At 33.0% G+C, this 25,189-nt stretch overlaps 1 protein-coding gene across 7 annotated transcripts in view; it reads left to right on the top strand.

Annotated features, from left to right (window-relative positions):
* The window catches only part of TLL1 (tolloid like 1), a 250,564-nt gene that overhangs the window by 123,728 nt on the left and 101,647 nt on the right, over positions 1-25,189 (top strand). For all 7 annotated transcript variants that reach the window (XM_003944192.3, XM_074396755.1, XM_074396754.1 and 4 more), the window contains 5 exons: positions 81-233; positions 751-868; positions 10,071-10,249; positions 14,778-14,883; positions 21,167-21,291. In XM_003944192.3, the coding sequence (XP_003944241.1) occupies positions 81-233; positions 751-868; positions 10,071-10,249; positions 14,778-14,883; positions 21,167-21,291 (681 nt within the window). The remainder of the gene's footprint in view (positions 1-80; positions 234-750; positions 869-10,070; positions 10,250-14,777; positions 14,884-21,166; positions 21,292-25,189) is intronic.

The following is a 25,189-nucleotide window of genomic DNA, read 5'->3' as shown; positions in this document are numbered from 1 at the left end:
TTAACTTTTGTCTTTTAAGAGTTAAATGATTCCCTGACCAAGAACTTCTGTTTCACAGAATGTTTTAAATGTCACTGCAGGCTTGGAGCAAAATAACACAGTTAAGGGAAAAGTACCCCTTCAGTTCTCAGGACAAAATGAGAAAAATCGAGTTCCCAGAGCCGCTACATCAAGATCGGAAAGAATATGGCCTGGAGGCGTTATTCCTTATGTTATAGGAGGCAACTTCACTGGTAAGACACTCCCAGAGTGCCTGCTTTGATAAAGAATTAAAAACTTTCACACAGATTAAGTGTTTATTTTTATAGAATAGGATACATAGTATCAAGTCAAGGTTGGAAAATACTGCATTAACTTAGGTTATTAGTGTAGAGTGTCTGAAACTGAAAAAATATCTTTAGTCTTGTGTTCTAACAATTTGAAGCACTGTTGTGGTTTTTAAACGGAGTTGCAGATGTGCCTATTAAATTTGGAAGCTGATCTCTCTTCAACTGACAGGAAAAATGTATGTTTCATTTATAGAGCCTTGTAAACACATATTTGTGGAGATAGTGAGCTTTAGCCCTCTGATTATAAAGTGAGTGTCTGTTCTTAACAATGACTCATTTGTGGTGCCATAAACTAGTATTCTTTGGCTGATGATAGTGGTGGCATTCTGCACTGCTCAGCCAGACTTAGGGTAGAGGATCAGGCAAGAAGCATTCTTTCTGGGGCAGCCACTGTTTTATTAACATCACATATTTTTTCCAGGCAGCCAGCAAGCCATGTTCAAGCAGGCCATGAGGCACTGGGAAAAGCACACATGCATGACTTTCATAGAAAGAAGTGATGAAGAGAGTTACATTGTGTTCACCCATAGGCCTTGTGGGTAAGTAAACTAGGGGCTGACTTAGGGAAATAAAATTAAAAGGAAAAAAATTAAATGTCCACAGGTAAGATTTATTTCTTAAGACTTGCTTTGTATTTTGGCCATGAGAATGTCTGGATTTTACATTAAAAAATATTATATATTAGGTATGTGTATTCTTTGATAGCAGAAATCTGGGCATCTATTGCAAGGGTATTCTTTTCTACCACCACAGTTACTTTCTTTCTTTTTTTAAAAAATATATATTTTATTGTGTTTTAGGTTTTGAGGTACATGTGAAGAACATGCAGGATTGTTGCATAGGTACATACATGGATATGTGGTTTGCTGCCTTACTCCCCATCACCTATATCTGGCATTTCTCCCATGTTATCCCTGCCCAAATCCCCACCCTTCCTCTGCTGTCCCTCCCCTAGTTCCCTGCCACAGACCTCAGTGTGTGATGCTCTCCTCCCTGTGTTCATGTGTTCTCATTGTTCAACACCCGCCTATAAGTGAGAACATGCGGTGTTTGATTTTCTGTTCTTGCATCAGTTTGCTGAGAATGACGATTTCCAGGTTCATCCATGTCCCTACAAAGGACACGAACTCGTGGTTTTTTATGGCTGCACAGTTACTTTCTAACAGTGATGTTGCCAACGTCCCACTCACCTGAGCTAGAAACTTTAGTATAGTCGACTAGGGATTCTGTTGTGCTGCTTCTGTAATCTGTGCAGTAAGTTGCTATTTATAGTCACTATATCCTTTGATTTCAACTTCTATCCCATGTCAATGTCCTAGTTCATTCACATATTTATCATCTCACACCCGGTCTGTTCCATTTACTCTCCTGTCTTACTTCATCAATTCACTGTAATTAAAATTGTCTTCTAAAAATTCTGATCAGAGCAAGATACCACACTTTCTGAGATTCTTTGGTGTTTCCCCTTACCCTGGTGTTATCTAGATTTGCAGTGGTTCAGGCCGGTAATCCCAAAACTTTGGGAGGCCAAGGTCCAGACAATTGCTTTAGGCCAAGAGTTTAAGGCCAGTCAGGGCAACATAGCAAAACCCAGTCTCTACAAAAAATTCAAAAAATTAAATTGGCTTAGTGGCTCACACCTGTACTCCTCTAGCTACATGGGAGGCTGAGGCAGGGGGATCTCTTGAGCCCAGGAGTTTGAAGCTGCAGTAAGCCATGATGCCATGATGGCACCACTGTACTCCAGCCTGAGTGCCAGAGCAAGACTCCAAGCTTAAAAAATTCATTAATAGATAGATTTGCTTCTTACAGGATGATGACAAATACTTTCTAATGTATATGCCATACATATAATATTTAATATATATACTTTCTAATATATTACATATGATATATATACTTAAAGAATATATATACAAATATTTTCTAATATTGTATAATTTAACAGTGCTTTCCTGATTTACATTATTTATAGACAAATATTTTCTAATACATCTATTAGAGATATATGCATAGACACATCTTCCATAACTTGTAGATACATACCTATATGGAAAGTATTTTCTATATAATACATTATATAATACATTTGTATTATATCAAAAATACTTTCTATATAGGTATATATCTATAAGCTCAGTAGCTGGGCTTAAAAATGCATGCCACCACACCTGGCTAATTTTTGTATTTTTAGTGGAGACAGGTTTCACCATATTGGCCAGGCTAGTCTTGAACTCCTGACCCCAAATGATCCACCTGTCTCAGCTTCTCAAAATGCTGGGATTACAGGCATGAGCCACCGTGCCCGGCTACTTAAATGATGTTTAAATTATCAATACTTTCCTGATCGCCTACATGTAAAGTAGCTGGCTGGGTGTCATGAGGAACAGAGGTAAGTTACCCATTCTCATTGAGAAAGGCAGACATTTGGACAAGCTGTGGTCATATTACGATTACAGCTAAGGGTAAAGAAAAATCCCACTGTAAGCAGTTCAGGGATCGGTGAGAATGAAAGATGTGAAAGATTTCCACTGATTAAAAAAAAAAAAAAGATATAGGGATTCCAAGCAGCAAATGATCATGAGCAAAAACATGAAGATGTGATAAGATATAGATATATATCTAGATATAGATATATCTAAATAGATCTATATCTAGATATAGATATTAGTGCTGTGTTAAATTTTGATAGGTATTTTTACATCAGAGTGCTAATGTACATCATCTGTTTATCTTTATATATCTAAATATATTATAGATATATATTATAGATATATTTAGATATATACTTTATATCTAAATATATTATAGATATATATTATTATTTAGATATATATCTAAATAATAAGATATACCTAATGCATCTAAAAAAGATATATCTAAATATCTAGAGTCACTGGGACCCAGGAGGCAGAGATTGCAGTGAACTGAGATCATGCCACTGCACTCCAGCCTGGGCAATAGAGGAAGATTCCATCTCAAAATAAATAAATAAATATTTATTTTATTATGAATTAATACATTCATAATTAATTCATAATACATTTATTATGAATTAATAAACATTATGTAAATACATTGTGCATAATCCTCACATACAACAAAAGATGGTTAAGAATTTATATTTTGCACTGAAAAATTGTGAGACATTAAGGGGATATTTTACACTAAAAGACTGTGAGACATTAGGAGATATTTAAGGACATGTATTTCAATTATTTTAGAAATGTGAAAACTAAAGTTGTGCTTGCCCAAAAAATTTAAATCTGTAATTGCAGTCCTGAAGTTAGTCTCTTGAGTATTAATACATACATATATTTGTATTAATTAATATATACATCTATAGAGAGACGTATATAATTCACATAATATAAAATATATGTATTGATATATATTTGTACATGTATATACATATATGTATTAATGAATACATATATTTGTGATTTTTATCATAGTAATGCAGTAATGCTGATTTTCGGTAATTTATCTTGCTACTCATTTTACGGTTTGAAGTTTTCTCTGTGTTGTGTTTTTGGTGCTAGAAAGGATGATACTTTTATAGGAATTGAGCACTGGCTGGCAAAACATTATAATCATTCTAACTTCATTTGAAATTGTCATTATTGACCACAGTTTCATAAAACATCGTGTTTCACAATGATTTTTCTATGATAATGCCTCACTTAAATCTCATAAAAATTCATTTAAATTATTAATGATCTTGGTAGTTGGTGTGCACAACTACTTAAGCTCAACTAGAATAAGATGCTTGCCAAGTCAAATACATTAACATTCCTATTGGGCTTCAATATTGGGTCTTTTATCTCATAATAAAAAAACAATAATGTGGTAATAAATGTGTAGCATTTGACAATACCTAGTGTAATTGTTCATTGAGAGCCTGCAAAGTTGTGTCATTGATATTGATGGCAACATACATCAATTCTATTTCTAACTTTAATCTTATAAGAAACACATCTTACCACTTAATAATGCTTTAACCATTTTCATTTAGCTCTCCCACTAAGTTAGGCAACTGGTAACTTTTGCAAATTTTTAAAATCACAGCTAAAATAATTTTGACCATATTTATAGGAAAGGCTGTTATATATGAAACTGTCTGTCTTTTAGAACACTGAATATTATTTTCCACCTTATTCCACTGTAGTCTGCTCTCATTCAATTAAAATTTATTGATACATTTTCCATGTGAGGCCTTTAGTAGATGGGAAAGTAATAAAATATAATAAGCAAAATGTGGCGTTCAGAACCCTTTATCAGCTAGCTCCAGTGCATTTCCTCTTCTTAAATTGTATTAAAAGTATAGTTTGTATATGACCGTAGGCATGTTTGTATACAAAGACACATGCTTGTTTCTAAATATGTGATCTCTTTGATTCATCTTCAATGGGACATATGCTTTAACCCTCACCCTCATATTGATAAGGTTTGAACTGAGCTATAAGTATTGTTTTTACATTTGCATTTAATATAACAACATGAGACAACTCCGTTGCAGCTGATTAGCAGACTGATCATCAGACTTTCTCAGCTACTTACTCTTATAGAGACAGATAAAAGAGGGAAGTTCTCTAACTGCCTTATTTCTTCTTTTCCTTATTTTTTTCAACTAAGAATTTTTCAATGAATAGTTATTGTCATCAATGGCATTTATTTATTTTGCATGATGATTGATTAATATTAGCAAAATGTGAGATCATTTTATGACAGATTGATTTCATTCTTTGTGAGATATTTATATGTTTATTACCTCAGTCTATTATGTCACCTTATATAGTTAAACATATTCTATTTATATGACTTCTCTTATTTTATTAGATTTTTTTTTTTGGAACAATCTTACTTTTAAAAAAATCTACTTAGTTTCATGATTGCCAAAAAATAAACAAAAAAATTACAGTTAACCTGTTTAATCTTTAAATTTTATGTTCCAATGGTATTTAACTTTGTTCTATTTGGTTATTCAGGTTATAAAAGTAGACACTTTTTCATCCTATGCTTGTTGAATTCTCCTTTAGTCCTACTTACATACTAAGTTTTTGGAATATAAAGTTGAACATAAGATGTTTTCTCTCCTCAAGGAGGTTATGTATTTAGGCAGAGGAGGTATGCTAGCCAGGATTCTTCTTTGCAGACAACAGAGAGTGGCTAGCTTAAGCAGAAAAAAATAATTTATTAGAAGGTCTTTGTCTAGGAAGTTCCAAACTTTCCCACATCTTTCTGTCTTCTTCTGACCCCTCCAACTGTACCAAGCACTGCCCATTACCCAGTTCCAAAGTTGCTTCCATATTTTCCAGTATTTTTATAGCAGTGCTCCACTCCCAGTACCAATTTTCTGTATTAGTCTGCTTTCACACCGCTACAAAGAACTACCTGAGACTGGGTAATTGATAAAGAAAGAGGTTTAATTGACTCACAGTTCTGCATGTCTGAGGAGGCCTCAGGAAACTTACAATCATGGAAGAAGGCAAAGCAGAAAGAAAATACAAGGCAGCAGGATAGAGAGTGCAGGGTAAACTGTCACTTTTAGACTATCAGATTTCTTGAGAACTCCCTCATTATCATGAGAACAGCATAAGGGAAACCACCCCCATGATCCCCTTCCTCGATATGTGGGGATTACAATTTAAGAAGAGATTTGTGTTGGGACACAGAGTTAAACCGTATCAGCTACAAAGTTCGGCTAACTTTTAATTTTTTTTTTTTTTTTTTTTTTTTTTTTTTTTTTTTTTTTTTTTTTTAGATGTTGCCCAGGGTGGTCTCAAACTCCTGGGCTCAAGTGATTCACCTGACTCAGCCTTCCAAAGTTCTGGTATGACAGGCATGAGCTACCATGCTCAGCCCTGGAAAACCTATTAAATCAAAACAAAAAAGAAACTGAGTTATTTTAATGAAAAGACATGCGGTGATTAAGTTAAGTAATTGAAACTATTTCAAATATAGCACATGAAAAGGCAGAACCAGTTCTACCTTCATGGATGATCTAATGGATTAACTTCCAAAAGGGTTTTATTCCAAAGGGGTTTTGGTCTACCAAATACTGTTCCAAAGGGGTTTTGGTCTACCAACCCAAGGCAAAAGTAGAAAGTAGAATATTTTGATTTACCTGATTACCATCTATGACTCTTGGAGAGGTTAGGCTTTTCTGTTGATGGGGAAAGTTTTTGTTAGGCTACACAGGTAGACCTTAAAATGTCCAGACTTTAAAAGTGGCACACAAATGAGAAACAAAAATCCAGCAGCCATATACAATAAAATGGCATCAAATCTGGATGACATTAGAAACTAAGATAATATTTAGACATTTTAAAATCACATTGAAAAACTACACATTACCCTTTTCTTTCCATGACTAATATTTGTCTAAGCATATATGTAGTTATTTTCTTAATCTGAGAGTCTAGAATTCATCTGTCCCCCAGACCTTTAATTAGTCAGGGATCAAAACACCACATTTTTGTTTTATTCTCAGGACCATTGTAAAATAATACCTCTGAATAAGGCAGTGTGAAGTCTATTTTTTCTTTCCATTATAAAACCCCATCTTAAAGGAAATTGCTATGAGTGCAATTATGCTAAAAATGATGTTTTAGAGGAAATAAATTGACCACACTGATTTACTGTCTACCACATTTTGACTTGCAAAGAACTTTATTCTCTGAATGAAACCAGCAAGAATGACTCAATGTGGGTAACGTAGTTGCCGTGTAATCATCAGATACTTCAGTTTCATTACTGTTGATTTAAGGTAGCAACTATTTTAATTTAAATTTCTCCAAAATTTGAAAATTTTGTGTTTTTCTGCATCTAATACATTTTTGGGCATGTAATAAATATTTGAATATTTAATAAGTACTTATATATGAATTAAAGCATATTATTAAAAAAAACTGACTTGGGGTAAAAACAAACTTTACTGATTCCTCTTTCACCCACCAATGATCTCTTTCTTCTTTGTATAACTGATTTATTAAACTCAGTTAACTACTGTAATAAATGTATTAATAAGGAATACAAATTTGTTCATCTAACTGGTATAGTATGGATGAAAATACTTAGGTGTTTACAGCCTACAGAAACAATTAGAAAATTAAAAAATGGATAGGGGGGAGAGGGAGATAAGGATTTACGTTTGTGGAAAATCAGAAGGGCTGTCAAATACACTTACACCAGGAATTGAAATAATGAAATTCCTTTATTTATTTATTTATTTATTTATTTATTTATTTGAGACGGAGTTTTGCTCTTGTTACCCAGGTTGGAGTGCAATGGCGCGATCTCGGCTCACCACAACCTCCGCCTCCTGGGTTCAGGCAATTCTCCTGACTCAGCCTCCTGAGTAGCTGGGATTACAGGCACGCACCACCATGCCCAGCTAATTTTTTGTATTTTTAGTAGAGACGGGGTTTCACCATGTTGACCAGGATGGTCTCGATCTCTTGACCTTGTGATCCACCCGCCCCAGCCTCCCAAAGTGCTGGGATTACAGGCTTGAGCCACCGCGCCCGGCCGAAATTCCTTTTAATCATTTGGTCAATCAGTTTTTGACAATTTGCTCTTTCAGTTTAATAAATCCGACAAGGTGTTTGGCAATGCCTGGTGCATCATGATCGCAACTATTCAAAGCCAACTGTTTAGTGCCCTCTATTGCTGTGCTATTGACGTTATTTTAATTCACCACTGCAATATTATGCCATTTAAAAATTATTTTAAAGTGAGCATTCTGTGTGCTCAGTCTGTCTCACCCTGTGTTCCTAGAATATTTGGGACTATCACACACTGACACATGTACATGTGCCCCCCCCCCCACACACACACACAGACACACACACACAGTGACTAAATGGAACTTCTATATTTTGGATAGAAAAACATCATTGAGATCGAGCACAGTGTTTCATGCCTGTAATCCCTCGCACTTTGGGAGGCCGAGGCAGGTTGATCACTTGAGGTCAGGAGTTCATGACCGCAATGAAACTCTGTCTCTACTAAAAATACAAAAATTAGCCAGGTGTGGTGGCAGGCACCTGTAATTCCAGCTACTCAGGAGGCTGAGGCAGGAGAATCGTTTGAACCTGAGAGGCGAAGGTTGCAGTGAACTGAGATCATGCCACTGTACTTCAGCCTTGGTGACAGAGCAAAACAAAACAAAAAAGAAAAGAAAAGAAAAACATTGTTGATATATGTATAAATATCAATCAGTTGACGAAAATTTGCAGAAAGACATTCCTGGATGTTCCACATTCTATTCGACAGTCCAGGAGATTCTTTCAGATGATGAAATAAAAAATCAGTCTAAATTATTAGATTGCTCATTTGACACAAATCACATAATATATCATTCATTTAGCTACTACTAGTTGTTGATTTTTCTTCACTACATGTCTCAGTCTGATCAGGCTGTTATAACAGAATGTCACAGACTGGGTGGCTCTTAAACAACAGACATTGATTTCTCAGTTCTGGAGGCTGGGCACTGCAGAACTGGTGTCTGGTGCACAGATGGATGTGAGATGTGTTTTTGCTGTGCTCTCACATGGTACATGGAGTCAGGGGAGCTCTCTGGGGCCTTTTTTTATAAAGGCACTGATCTCTTTATAAAGGCAGAGCCCTCATGATCCCCTAATCACCTTCCAAGGGCTCTGCCTTCAAATACATCATCATGAAGATCAGGTTTCAACATATGAATTTTGGGGGAACATAAGTATTCAGTTCCTAACACTAGTTAACCATTAACTTCCAGTAATTCATCTTTTGAAAATAATTTTTTCTTTTCTTTTCTTTTCTTTCTTTTTTTTTTTCTTTTTTTTTTTTTTTAAGAGACAGGATCTTGCCCTATTGCCCAGACTGGAGTACAGTAGTATGATCCTAGCTCACTGCAGACTCAGACTCCTGGGGGCTCAAGCCATCCCTCCACCTCAGCCTCTCAAGTAGCTAGGACTACAGGCTTGCACTACCATGCCCAGCTAATTTTTAAATCTTTTGTGGAGATGGGGTCTTACTATCTTTCTTAAGCTGGTCTCAAACTCCTGACCTCAATCAGTCCTCCCAGGTTGGCCTTCCAAAGTGCTAGGATTACAGGCATGAGCAACTGCAACCAGCCAAAAATAATTTTCTTCAATTAACTTCTTTGAAACATTTCTTTTATAAAAATATTCTTCCGTGAGTAGAAAAAGTAATTTCTTTTTTTTTGATTAACCAACATCTTTCATAAATAAGCTTAATTCTGTTTTTCTCAAAGAGGAAAAATGAACTTTCTTTAATTTTATATCTAATACTTAAATGATGCTGAATTATTGTCAGATGGTCACACTGACAAAGTAATAACCTAGTAATGAATATGAATTCTGAGGATAAAATTATATTAGAAATAAATATGTATGTATGTCTTCAGCTTAAGTATATGTCTTCAGTAATACATCGTCATCATCATGATTATTTTCTTATCTGATGTATTTCTGAATGCTTCTAAAATGATGTAAGCATATTTCTAATATATAGTAATTACAAAAACACTTGAACTGATTATTTGGAAACTTTTGTTATACTTAAATTTGAAAGGATACCAGAAACTAGACATATGTGGTAATAAAAGTTATTCTGCCTCTGAATGTATGGGACTTTATAGCTCATCACTATTCTTTATAAAAAATTTACCATATTGTTAAGTTGTCTGGCACAACCTTTCCACCACCATCTCCACTTTCTCTTTTATTCCAGATGCTGCTCTTATGTAGGTCGGCGGGGAAATGGACCTCAGGCAATCTCTATCGGCAAGAACTGTGATAAATTTGGGATTGTTGTTCATGAATTGGGCCATGTCATAGGCTTTTGGCATGAACACACACGACCAGATCGAGATAACCATGTAACTATCATAAGAGAAAACATCCAACCAGGTGAGAGGCCTAGGATGTGTTGGGTTCAAGGCTGACTGGGTATCTTTGAATCATAGTTATGTAGTTTATTCTTTCACTTTCCCAAAAATGTAAACTTATATTTTTGATATAACAGAGTAACATTTTCTTTGATTAAAAATTACCTGTGATGATTTTATATTTTAATTTTGTTCCTGGAGACTGTGTGAGTTCATGCATTTATTGGACTTGCTTTCTTTTATAAGATTTAGCTGTTTTATTTCTGAACTTCTGTGCCTTCCAAGTATGGGCGTGAGCTATTGAACCATAAATTAAAATTATTAAATGCTTCTTTTTTACTTGAGCATTTTTGTCCTTAGTTCTATAATTTATGTTATAGGGATTTTAAAAGGACCCAGGGTTTGCCATAAAATGTGCTGCTACCATAGGAATCTATGTTATACCAGGTACAATTTCTGGAGAAAATTCCAGTGAAATGAGTTATTTCCAAGCTAGTATAGTTTTTTTTTTTTTTCCCTGAGGTTTTCCACTTAAAGCTGACTACCCTAAAGACAAATTTTTAGGAAAGTTTTCAGTAATTGATATATAATTTCTAATTAAAATCCTTATTTCTCTGATACTTGATATTTGATAGCAGCCTCATTGTAAGACTTTCTATTTAACTTTTATGTGCATAAAGATCAGTTTATTTCAGTTGCCAAAAAATATTCTGTTGTTTGGAATTTTCTTGTAAGGTATAAGCATGTATTTTAAGCATATCCAAAGTAAAAATGTGTTTTGTTACAAAGAGTGAATTCCTTCTGTAAGTAACAGTACTGATCTCTTTATTTGCTCATTATATATTTGGTGCCAATTATTTATGAGGTCAATATTAGGTGTTGAAGATATTGTCATGAAAAATACAAACCTTAGTGTGGGATATATGTGTATATATATATGATTGCAAGTGAGTGAGAAAGTGACAGTAGTTAGTAATATACGTTGAGAATAGTGTAGAGTCCAAGCAAAGCATAACAAATAGTGCCTTAGTGAGTCAAGGGAATCGTAAAGGATGGAAATTTAAAACTTAAGTAGAAATATTTCAGGTGGACAGAAGAGTGATTAAATTTCAAGCTAAAAAAACTTCATGAGAAAATCTATAATTACAGAAAACTGAATTATTTTTATCTGACCATTATGGTTGATGGTAAGTCACGAGTGTGGGATTAGTTCATATCTTATCATTTACTTAGAGAAGATTCTCTATGATGTAAACCTCGGGAGACAATTCGGGTTTTATTCTCTAGTTACTGGGGAATACTTGAAGGATTATAAACAGGAAAAGTTCAGATCAAAATAAAGAGAACTCATTTTCACAGTCAGTCTTAGAGCAATCATTAACTGGGTATGGGGAGTGGGAAATGCCTGAAGTCTGGGAAACCTAATAGAAGCCTACATGAGTAGGCATGAGAGGTGACTAGGTTCTTAGTAAGGGTAGCACATGTCAAGAGGAAGAAGAGAAAATAGTCTTTCAAAAAGATTTTAAGAGGAATATCATCATGTGAGGGGAAATCTTCAAAAGTTTTCTTTTTAGGCAACAAGATGACTGTTAGTACCATCACATGAAACATTGAAGATATTGAAATATTGATAAAGCAACATATTTTTGAGAAAGAGAAAGGCAATTAATGATTCCATTTAGCATATCCTCATATTTTAAAAGGCTTTGTATGATCCTTATTTTTAAGAGAAAGGAAAGGTGAGTCTGGACTTCAGGATGTATCTAAAGATAAAATATCTAAAGATAAAAATTTGGTATATATTTGACTAGGGAAAAACTGGAGGGAGAAGAAAAAAAAAAGGTCTAGGGTAAAAAATGGGTAAAAACAATATTTAAGGAATATTTAGTAGAGTATGTCCTAAAAGACTAAGAAGGTATTGCCTAAAAGGTAAGAGAAAAATCAGTGGAATGTGGTGTCCTAGAAGCCAAGGAAATAAGTAATTTTGAGAAAGATGAAGTAATCTACAGAGTTAGATACCAAAATAAGTACGAAAAATGTATACCCGCCTATATAGAAGACTCTAATTTATAAGTAGACCATCAAGATTCATCCTATGTATCTCTTGGTGGGAAATGAAAAGAAAATAAACCTGAAAATTATTTCAACTACCACATAAATGGTAAATTGGCTGTTAACCAGAGTTATTAGTGTCCTCTATTTGCCAAACATTGTATTATCTGAAAAAAAATTATAAAAGATGTAATTTTCAAAAATGGTTCTTACTCTTAAAAATAGGACCTTGTTTCAATATAAATATGTATCTAAAACAAGGAAAAAGTATATATAATATGTAGTAAAAATAAACATATAATCCTAAAACCATGCTAAGCGAATTATGGCTTTTAATATTTTCTTTTGACTAAACATTACAGCCAATAGAAAAAAGATTACTGAGTGAGATTTCTTGCATAATGCGAACCACTGTAACAGAGCAATTCCAGTATGAAAATGTTCATGTTGGAGAGTAATCTTCAATAGATTTATGATTTGCTGTCACTCAGGCACTTAACATCAAGTCTTACTCAAGGATGATGTCTAATAAGCACAAACTTTGGCTTTTTATTTATATGCAAAATTAGTGATTATGATAGGAACCAAATTGATACAAAGATTAGATTACTCTAATCCATGTTAGAATATGCTTTTAAGAAGGATGCCTGCCATTTTTAAAATTGTCGAATGTGATTTCCGTTAGTGCTATGTATTTATTTCTTTTTCTCTCTTTCATGAAGTATGTCTAATTTTCTGTTATTTGGACTATGTACAGCAATGTTGTTTTTAACTAACAAAAAATATTGTGTCCTATACCTGTTAAGACCTCAAGTTAGATGTATTAAAATGTATTCCTAAAGTTGCTTAATGTTCTACTTTCAGAAATTTTTATGGAACATTTTGTTTTAGTTAGAGAATCTGGATCCATATTATGCTCTAAATTGAAATCTTACAGGTTAATAAATATAAAATACATGGCTTTTAGAAAATCTGATTTTAGATTTGTTATATTAGACTTCAGATTCCTTACTCCTTTTTATTGTATTGTATTGTATTTTATTTTTAAGATGGGGTTTCACCGTGATGACCAGGCTGGTCTTGAACTCCTGGGCTCAGGTGATCCACCCACCACGGCCTCCCAAAGTGCTAGAATTACAGGCATGAGCCACCGCGCCCAGCCTAGACTTCAGATTCCTTATGAGACAAGAGTTTTAACAGTTGCCTCTATCATGGGTTGAAGAGAATGTTGAATATTTCCCAAGAATGGTCATAATATAAATGGACTTATCAAAGATTTGTGGAGCACATATTTCATTATAAGGTTTGGTTAGTTAATTTTAAATTAAGTTGTGTAAATTTATTAAAATATAGACTAAAACACTTTGGTCTGGGACTTGGGTTCTTTAACTCCCAGTTGATTCTTCATTCTTAATTTTCAGGTGAATACCCCAGATTTCCTTTATCACATGAGACATCACTCAAGGAAAACTCTTATTAATGTGATCTTTTATATTTAATTGAAATATGGCAATTGGAATAAAAACCTAGGTGGACGAATGGCATAATAGTCCCATTTTTAGGCCCAAAATTGGATTTGGAATTCCAATAGCATATCTTTCTTTATATTTTGTTGTTTCAAAGCTTTTTGTTACATAAGTGATATGATTTGCACAACCTTTAGCTACTTTTAAATTGTGAAACCTGAGTCACTAAAACTTAAACTCTCTTTGAAGGAATGTTCCTTTCTGGAACCATTGAATTTAAGTTTGTGTTCTTTTCAGATTTTGAGAAATAATGTTACAATACAGATATAAACAGGCAGTTGAAAAATCTATTAAAAATGAAGATGTCCAGAAGTTAAACTAACAGATATGGAAATTTTAAAAAAATTAAGTTCTTAAGCATGTTCTTCTTAATTTCAAAGTAGAACTGCCTTTTCATCACGAATAAACTTGTTTAATTTTTAAATGAAAGTAGAGAATTTGCTGCTATTTTTATATCTTGAGTGATGAAGTCATGAAGCTAAAGCCCACAGAGCTCTGTTTATACTAATATTGTTTTTGTATCTTTTTACATTGTTTCATAGAAAGGAATTAAACCAAATAGGAAGATAATTTTTTGTGAGAACTGGCAAATCTAGTCATAAAAATTGGAAACTCCTTAGATGAAAATGTAACTTTTTATAATTATTTCTATATTACCAAAAATGCAGTAAGATTTTAGAGAAATACATATTATGAGGTGTTAAAAGAGCATATATATAAAACAAAGTCAGTATATGCTTTTTGGTAGTTCACCTTTGTGCAGAAGTTAACACTTTGTTTTAATTCAATATTGCTTTTCGACATGATGGTAGAGTGAAGACAGATGCTTTTTGTATGTGCTTGTGTGTTTGTATGTAAATTCAATCAGCAAGATCATTTCACAAAAAGCAGATGCAGGTGTAGGAAAGGCCTTCTGGTCTCTTTTCTGTTAGTTAAAAGATTTCTGAGATTTTGTTTATCCCTGGTTCTTAGGTCAAGAGTACAATTTTCTGAAGATGGAGCCGGGAGAAGTAAACTCACTTGGAGAAAGATATGATTTTGACAGTATCATGCACTATGCCAGGAACACCTTCTCAAGGTTGGAGTCTCAGGTTATACCTTTTGACTTTTAATTCCTTTCCTCCATTTGGCTACTCACAAAGCTATGCCTGACATTAGAACTAGAATTACTTTCAAATATTGCTGCCTCACCACAGAAATAAAGTAGAAAAATAATTGATGAACATTTATAGACAAGAGCAAGTATTGAAAATGTATTTTTACATTCTCTACTAGATGCATGAATTTAAAGTGATAAGATGGTATAAATTATGTAAACAATTTTATATTTCTAAATCATTAAAAATTTGAATTAAAAGCATTACCAAACTAATCAGCACATTAAATTGGCAAAGCTTTGTTTAATGAAAATTGGATATTCGTAAGTTAAATAGATTCTCTAGCAGTTCAGTTGGAATGTCACAATCTTTGTGACTTGTGCTTTATACTGTGTATTTTCTACTGCTCAAGTACAACTTAAGCTCAAAAATTGATATTACTAAATGAATTGTTAAATAACATATTAGAAAGGTATTTTATCTCACATAATTTAGAATTATAGTTCATTACTCATTAATGTTACAATTATATCATTAATGACTTAAAGCTACTTTTAAAGAATGCAATAAATTTGGGTTTTGATATACTCCATTCTAAAGATGATGTCATCAGGCAAATAGTTCCCAGGTAAGGAATTTGGAACTGTTAAACTATTGAATTCACCCTTTTTTCCATTTATGCCCATTTTACGCTCATATGTCATTTCAACTTTTTTTTTTTTGCCCACTTATGTCCATTTCACAGTTGATTAACATCTATTTCTGAAGACAAGGTGAGGAAAAGGGAAAAATATTCAAATGTATTAACCTGTTTTTGCAAAACTTTCTTGGTAAAAAGTAGAGAAGGATGTGTTAAAGAAACCTTAATACTTGATATATTTATTATCTATTTTTGCCAAATCAAAGTTTATTATTTAGAAAATTTATGTCATCTGTATTTTTAAAATTACTCTTTTCTAAAGTACATGATTTATAGACATACACACTTATTTGTTAAAATATAAGTAACTGTCCAAATTACTATTTTTTTCTAGAACTTGAATTTAAGCTTTTAATATACATATATATTTATTTTATTGTACTTTAGATTCTGGAGTACATGTGCAGATCATGCAGAATTGTTGCATAGGTACATACATGGCAATGTGGTTTGCTGCCTATATCTGGCATTTCTCCCCATGTTATCTCTCCCCAACCTCCCTATCTGCTACTGTCCCTCCCAGAGTCCCACCCAACAGACACCAGTGTGTGACACTCCCTTCCCTGTGTCCATGTGTTCTCATTGTTCAACACCCACCTATGAGTGAGAACATGCAGTGTTTGATTTTTCTGTTCTTGTGTCAGTTTGCTGAGAATGATGGTTTCCAGATTCATCCATGTCCCTTCAAAGTACATGAACTTACTGTTTTTTATGGCTGCATAGTATTCCATGGTGTTTATGTAACACATTTTCTTTGTCCAGTCTATCATCAGTGGGCGTTTGGGTTGGTTCCAGGTCTTTGCTATTGTAAACAGTGCTGCAGTGAACATATGGTTCATGTGTCCTTATAGTAGAATGATTTATATCCTTTGGATATATACCCAGTAATGGGATTGTTGGGTCAAATGGAATTTCTATTTCCTTCCTTCACTGTCCAATGTAAATTAGTTCCACAATAGTTGAACTAATTTACATTCCCACCAACAGTGTAAAAGTCTTCCTGTTTCTCCATATCCTCTCCAGCATCTGTTGTCTCTAGATTTTTTAATGATTGCCATTCTAACTGGCTTGAGATGGTATCTCAATGTAGTTTTGATTTGCATTTCTCTAATGACCAGTGATGATGAGCATTTTTTCATATGTTCGTTAGCTTCATAAATGTCTTCTTTTGAAAAGTGTCTGTTCATGTCCTTCACCCACTTTTGAATGGGTTGTTTTATTCTTGTAAATCTGTTTTAGTTCTTTGTAGATTCTGTATATTTGCCGTTTGTCTGAAGGGTAGATTGTAAAAATTTTTTTTCCATTCTGTTGGTTGCTGATTCACTCTAATGACTGTTTCTTTTGCTGTGCAGAAGCTGTGGAGTTTGATTATGTCCCATTTGTCTATTTTGGCTTTTGTTGCCAATGCTGTTGGTGATTTGGTCATGAAGTCCTTGCCTATGCCTATGTCCTGAATGGTTTTGCCTAGGTTTTCTTATTGGGTTTCTATGGTGTTAGGTCTTATTTTTAAATCTTTAATCCATCTGGAGTTAATTTTAGTGTAAGGTGTCAGGAAGGGGTCCAGTTTCTGCTTTCTGCACATAGCTAGCCAAATACGACACCAGTAACTTGACTTTAAATTAATTATAAAGAGTTACAGAATTTTATTTTCTGGTAAAGAAATTTTCTTGGAATGGATTTTTCCATAAAACATGTAACAGATGAGGATTTGGGTTCCAGTTCAGTTAAAATCCCTTTCTTCTGCTACTGAATTATATTATTTAGAACTAATCTGAGTTTTGGTTCCTTGGAACAGAGGAAGTACTGGAGAGTAGAGAAAAACAGTTTATTCTTTCTGGCCCTCATGGATGATAAACGTTTAGCAAAGTTCAAAATGTGTGTTTCCTCTTATGCTATACTCTTTTTCCATATAACATTGCATATTTTCCCATAAATTTATCTGCTCTTGTTGCCCATACTCCACCTCCTTCACACCTGCTTTTGTGTTGAATGCCAATCCACTGTTACTTATTACTTAACCTATTGTTTCCAAGCCATCCTATGCATTTGTCATAAATAAACTCAACACTTCTACTGTACAGAAAAACACATAACATAAAATTTACCTATCTTAACCATTCTAGGCATACAAGTCAGTAGTGTTATTAAAGGATATTGATATTATTGTGAAACAGATGTCCAGAACTTTTTCACCTTGCAAAACTGAAACTCTATACCTATTAAAGAACTTTCCGTTTCCACCTCTCCTCAGACCCTTGCAGTCACCATTCTATTTTCTGTTTATAAATTCCACTACTTTTGATATTGTATATAACTAGAGGCATACAGTATTTGTCCTTTTGTGATTGGCTTATTTCAGTCAGCATTATTTCCTCAAGGTTGGTCTATGTTGTAGCATGTGAAAGTATTTCCTCACTTTTAAGGCCAAATAATATTTCATTGTAAATATATGTTACATTTTGTTTATCTTGTCATCTATCAGTGGGCATTTGTGTAGCTTCTGGCTCTTGTGAATTAATGCTGATATGAACATGAGTGTGCAAATATCTCTCAGAGACACTGCTATTAATTCTTTTGGTTAGCTACCCGAAGTAGGATTGCTGGATTATATAGTAGTTTTACTTTTAACTTTTAAGGAACATCCAGACTCTTTTGCATAGTGTTTGCACCCTTTTAGAATTTTATCAAAAGTACATGTGGGCTTCAATTTCTCTTAATCCTAATCAACACATTACTTTTTGTTATTTGAATGTTAACCATTCTGGTTGTGATGTCATATCTCATTGTGGTTTTGATTTACATTTCTCTGATGAATAGTGAATATCTTTTTATATACTTGGTGGCATTTGTATATCATTTTTGGAGAAATCTTTATTTAAGTCCTTTGCCCATGTTTAAGTCAGAATAATATTTGATTATTTTGTTGTTAAGTAGTAGAAGTTCTTTATATATTCTGGTTATTAACCACTTATTTTATATTATTTTGTTGTTAAGTAGTCGAAGTTCTTTATATATTCTGGTTATTAACAACTTATTTTATATGATTTGGAAATATTTTTCCCATTTTGTAAGTTGTCTTTTCATTCAGTTGACTGCATCCTTTTATGTACACAGTGTTGCATGTCTGATGTCATCCTATTTGTCTATTTTGGTTTTATTGACTGTGCTTTTTGTTTCATATTCAAGAAATCATGGTTACATCCAATGCCATGAATCTTTCCCCTTGTATTTTATTCTAGGATTTGTATAGTTTTGGGTCTTATGTTTAGTTATTTAATGCATTTTGAGTTAATTAATTTTTTTTTTTTAAAAAAGCTTGATTTTATTCTTCTAAATGTGGATATCCAGTTTTCTCAGCATCATCTGTTGAAAAAAACTGTCATTTCCTAATTGAGGGATCTTGGCACCCTTGTTAAAGATAACATGATCATGTGCATGGTGGTTTATTTCTGTACTCTCTATTTTATTTTGCCGGTCTATAGGTCTGCTTTTATACCAGTACCACACTGTTTTTACTACTGCAGCTTTGTGGTATGTTTTGAAATCAGTTCTGCAAAGTTGGAGTTTGAATCTTTCAAATTTTTCTTCTTTTTTCAAAACTGTTTTGGCTATTTGGTATCTCTTGATATCATATCTGATTTTTAGGTTAAAATTTTCTATTTCAGCAAAACATATTGTTGAGATTCTGATCGAAATTGCATTAAATATGAGATGACTTTGGATGTATTAACATCTTAACAGTGTTAAGTGTTCCAATTCAGGAATAAGGGATCGTCATCTCTTCTTTAATTTCTTTCAGCAGTGTCTTTAGCTTTCAGTATAAAAGTCTTTCACTTCTTTGGTTAAGTTTATTTCTAAGTGTGTTTTTTGATACTATTATAAATGGAATCAATTATGCACAAACTCTCACTTTTGATGGTCAATTCTCATAAATCACTAGCTATACTTTACTGCTTTCTTTTCAGATAGTGTACATGGTTAGATTGTATAGTAAAGAGTTCCAGTCTCCCTATTTGAATTAGTTATATCTAAAGATCAGAGCCCTTTCCCTTACCTAGGAGCTATGGTAGTTAGTGATAAAATTACTCATAAATCATATTACCATTTTCCTGTAGATTAACAATTGTCCTCAGAGTAAAAGTTAAATTATCTGGCTGGTGCTCAGACATTTTAGGGGTCCTCTTATTTCTGAGATGTTGTGTTTCTCTGGAAGCTGTACAGCCAGTTACCTATATTTCTCTGATCTTCACTTTCTTCACGTGTGACTAAAACATCAACTTTCAAGTGAGTTTTTCTTTGATCACTCTATTTAAAAGCAGCCCATCACTGCACAATCAACATCCATCTTCTCACCTTTATTTTTCTCCATAGTACTTATTACTACCTGAATTATCAATCCTTTGTTTAATGTCTCTTTCTTCATATTTGAATACTAGAATCATAGAGGAAGGAATTTCTGTTTGTTTTATTTACTGCTATAAATCCAGACCTAGAACAGTGCTTAGTATTTCCTAATGGACGCTAAGTAGAGCTAAAATGCTGTTCTTTTTAATACAAATGTCAGTTTAAATGCATTTATGTTCATTTATTCATTTTGGAAAGAAGTGTTCCATCATAATCTCAATATGAAAGGTATTATAACATTTTATTTTTTAATTTTAAATATTTTTATAAAAAGGTTTTTTGTTGTTGTTTGTTTTTGGTAAATCCACATACACACAACCCTTACTTCTCAAACCCTTGGAATAGCCTCCCAGTTTATTTAACTTTTAAACTCCTGCTTCTTTAGGGCTATAAATGTTTGACATACATTAAAATAAATAGAAAGTACTGTATTCAGAACTTTAGGTCATGTATATTAGGAAAAATTAGTGAATATTTTGCCACAATGTTGAGTCCCAACAGCTATCTATAGTTTAACATTATTAGGGCATTGATTAGGTTTTCTTATTTATTAATTTTACCATGAAAAATTGAAAACATTTGCTTTAAATCGCCCTAAGTTTTGGCATTCTTTATTTTTTTTTTCTTTTGACATTTGCTATAATACTTGGACTTCTATGAATACTTAGGTTAAATTAATAGTTTAATTCAGAAAAATTCACCTATGTGTATTTTGTTTGACTCTTACAATTTTAGTAACCTCAACATTATTTATTGTAGGTTGCTATTAGGGAAATAGACCTCTATGCGGAATAATTGTTTTGCAACCTGGTAATCTAAGGAATTCTTAGATCTGCTTGGGAAACCAAAAGAAATGTCATGGTGTACTTTGTGGGGGATTATAAGGTATTCCATATTTTTAAGAACATATATGTTTCTAGGAAAAAAAGAATGTCATCATTGATTTTATACTAGGCATACACATTTAACATGCATAATTTTTTTCTACATCGATGAAAGTGTTTTGAAAGCCTGATACACTGTTTAAATCGCCCAAGGTGTATTTCTCCTTTGATTGACTTGAGTTTGAAATAAATAATTTTATAATTGTAAAGACTGTATGAGTTTTCATTTGGTGACTTAGGTGTGGTTTGCTTCTTTTTTTTTTTTTTTTTTTTCAGAGGGATGTTTCTGGATACCATTCTCCCCTCCCGTGATGATAATGGCATTCGACCTGCAATTGGTCAGCGAACTCGTCTAAGCAAAGGAGATATCGCACAGGCAAGAAAGCTGTATAGATGTCCAGGTATTGCACCACACAAACACAAGAGCATCGTTGTGCTTGATTGCACTCTTCCAGATGAACAAGCCACAATTTAATCAACTGTTTTATTTGTCTCACTCCCTGTTGGCAAGTGACATGTACAGTTCAAAGTCAGTAATCATAAAATGAGGCAGAAGAGAACTCTGGAACACCTAATTGCTGTAAATTAAAACAAGTTGTTGAAATTAAAGTTCAAGCACAGGGAGAGTATGCTTTATTTTTTTTAATTTAATGAGTGAAAGAGCAAAATAGAATGGTTGCTTAATAGTCATTAATTAAGTAGTTGCATGATTTCGTAGTCAAATACTAAGTTTCCTTTCTAACATAAAAGCATATCCCTTATTTGAACTTCAGAACTGGATCCTGGATGATCTTTTCTTGCAAGTACCATCATTAATGGCATATATATTACAATTTTATCAATAGGAATATATAACTTTGTTGTTAAAAAAAAATGTTCTAACCAGTTGCAAGTGAACTACTCTATGTTTTTCCCCTAAATAAAGTTTCAAAAGCAGATTCATGAAAGGTCTTAATGTTCTAAGGGAACACTATGTTTTCATGGCCCAAGAAAGAAAAAGATTCTGTTTTCCAAATTAGAAATCTAGACTCTATGCACCTCCAGTGTACTCACAATATTTGAAATATCCTACAGCAAACAAACATGTTTAACTTTGTACAACACAGTTTTTCCAAATTATGTCTCCGAGGAAATCTTCTTTTTCCCAATGTTTACTTGTAAAATTTACTTTTGGAAGTATTGTTCTACATACCTAAGATTGTAGATATAATAAAATAATCACTGTAAAAGTTCTAATTGGTTATGAATTTGATAATCTTTGCAGATAAATGATGAATATCTAAATTGTTGGAGTTTTATACAGATAATTGTTTATGTTTATATATTAAGTTATTGGAAAAGTCATATTACTTAAATTTTTATAATTTCTGGTGTCAGTTCAGGGAACTTTTCATTTTGGCTATAGGAGAGGGCTAGCTAATTCATCTTAAAAATTGAATATGTACACATTGACATACAGTATAGAGCCCTTATGTTGAACAGAGAAAGCCTCAAGTGCAAGCAAGAAAAAGTGAATTGGTTGAATACTCCCAGGAAATACCTAAAAAGTTCATAATTCAGTATGAAATGGTACTTAATTCATTGATTCAACCCAATGGATTCTGTTGACATTTCTGCTGAGAGAAGGGATTTCCTATTCCTCAGTACTAGATTTGTTAAAGAAAATTGTAAGAAATTCTGTTTTTTTCAATTTTACTGTAATTATTAGTTTTCTTTTAACTTAGGACTATTAAGTTTTTAGAAGGGCAGTTGATATTTTCAGAATTTAAAGCTGTATGTAAAACCTTTTACATCATAATGATTCAGTATTGATAGTGAGTTTTCAAATCTTTTTCTATATAAATATATCTAATTGTCTGCTTATCTAATTTTTCTATGTACCAAAAGACATTTCTACTTAATATTCATTAATTTACTTCATACTGCTTACTTAGGTTGCATTCATATTTATATAAATGCCTTTAAAATGTTTTATGTATGCATGTAAGATATACATGTATATGTGGTATCTTTTTTAAAATTCAAATTTCCATTAAAAATGAATTTATAAGAGAATGATACCACTATGACAAAAGATATGGGTGATGCTTGACTAATGTCCAGTAACATTGGGCATATATTTTTTAACTTTTAAAAAGCAAAAATTATTTGATTAGTAGCAACTACATAAATGAACACTTTGTGTATAAAACTATCTTGATTATATCTCTACATGTAAGACTATATACACTACATTTGAGAAGTACACTGGAGATTCATATGCACACTGAATTGTAGAAAATTCAGGAAGAATAAAAAACTAACCTTATGATACTGTAATTTAATTTTTAGCCTACAATTCTTGGATATTTCAGTTATAAACAGGAAGATTATTAGAAGCATAGTTTCTACTTTAGATTTCAATTGTATAAAATACATTAATGGGCCATTTTCTTACTTGAAATATAGAAATAATGTATACATTATTTTGTTTAATACAGTAAAACCACATTTATGAAAGCACTATGATCTGTGAAAAAGATATTTTATGTTTCTGAAACAGTATAAAAAACAAGTTACTGTATTACAGCTAATAAAATAACTGGAGTAAGTGACATAGAAATGTAAATATATATATATATATATATATATATATATATATATATATATACATTTATACACACACACACACACACACACACACACACACATATGTTCTAGTGTTAACTTTTAGTTTACCAAATCTTTGTGAATGATTTTTTCTTCTTGGCCTTTTTTTTCAACTTTTATCTTAGACTCAAGGGTTACATGTGCAGGTTTGTTACCTGGGAATGTTGTGTGATGCTGAGGTCTGGGCTGTGAATGATCCTGTCACCCAGGTTCTAAGTAGAGTACCCAATAGGTAGTTCTTCCAACCTTGCTGCCTTCCACTGTCTCTCCTCTAGTAGTCCACACTGTCTGTTGTTCTCATCTTTATGTCCATGCATACTCCATGTTCAGCTCCCACTTATAAGTGAAAATACGTGGTATTTGGTCTTCTGTTCCTAAGTTAATTCACTTCAGATTATGGCCTCCATCTCCATTCATGTGGCTACAAAGGACATGATTTCATTCCTTTTATAGCTGTGCAGTATTTCATGGTGTATATGTATCACAGTTTCGTTATTCAATCCACCATTGATTAACATCTAGGTTGATTCCATGTCTTTGCTATTGTGAACAGTGCTGCGATGAACATAACAGTGCATGTGTCTTTTTGGTGGTACAATCTATTTTCCTTAGGATATATGCTTAGTATAAGATGGCAGGGTTGAATTGTAGTTGTGTTTTAAGTTCTTTGAGAAATCTCTAAACTCCTTTCCATGATGGCTGAACTATTTTCTACTTCCAACAACAGTGTGTAAGCATTCTCTTTCTCCACAGCCTCACCAGTGTCTATTGCTTTTCATCTTTTTAATAGTAGCCATTTTGATTGGTATGAGATAGACTTTTTAATATTCACCAAATAGTTCCCTCTCTTTCTCTTGTTCTCTCTCATTTCCTATGTTTCTTTCTCTGCCCCTCTCAGCCACTGTGTGCATGTGGATGTATCTATCTCCCTTTTTGTTTCTTTCCCTTTCTGAAATAGTTAGCTTTGAGCCCTGCATATGGTTATATGTTTAAGATTCTTCTTTTCCTTAAATGAAGTGCACTCATGATTTATCAGGTTAAGGACGATGATATTGGCATAAATCTACTTACTTACCATGGGCCAAATGACATTATTACACTGATGCAGTAGGTTTACCAATAACTCCAAACACATAAATGGAATAGAGTTAAAGATTTATAACTGTACATATAATTCTAAATAGGATGACTTATGTGTAAATGACCCAGAAGACAGCATATAAATTGAGATTTCATTGTGTTTGGTTTTCATACAGAGAGGAGGGGGTTATAAAACTGCGTACTCCTTTGGAGTTTGTTTTATTCTTACTCTTTGTTAGAAATTCCTGGTGGAAAGGCAGACAGAAACAAGCAATGGGGAAAGGACTTCTTATTCAACAGATGGTACTGGGATAACTGCCTAGCCATAGGCAGAGGAATGAAACTGGACTCTACCTTTCACCATATACAACTATATACAAAAATTACTCAAGATGAATTAAAGATTTAAATGTAAGACCTCGAATTATAAGAAGCCTTAAATAAAACATAGGAATCACTATTCTGGACGTTAGCCTTGGGAAAGAATTTATGACTAAGTCTTCAAAAGCAATTGCAACAAAAATGAAAATGGACAAGTGGGACTTAATTAAACTAAATGGCTTCTACACA

Source organism: Saimiri boliviensis, chromosome 3 (genome assembly GCF_048565385.1).
Source record: "Saimiri boliviensis isolate mSaiBol1 chromosome 3, mSaiBol1.pri, whole genome shotgun sequence".
NCBI lineage: Eukaryota > Metazoa > Chordata > Mammalia > Primates > Cebidae > Saimiri > Saimiri boliviensis.
Note: the sequence above shows the minus strand (reverse complement) of the source record. Positions and strands in the feature narration are given on the sequence as shown.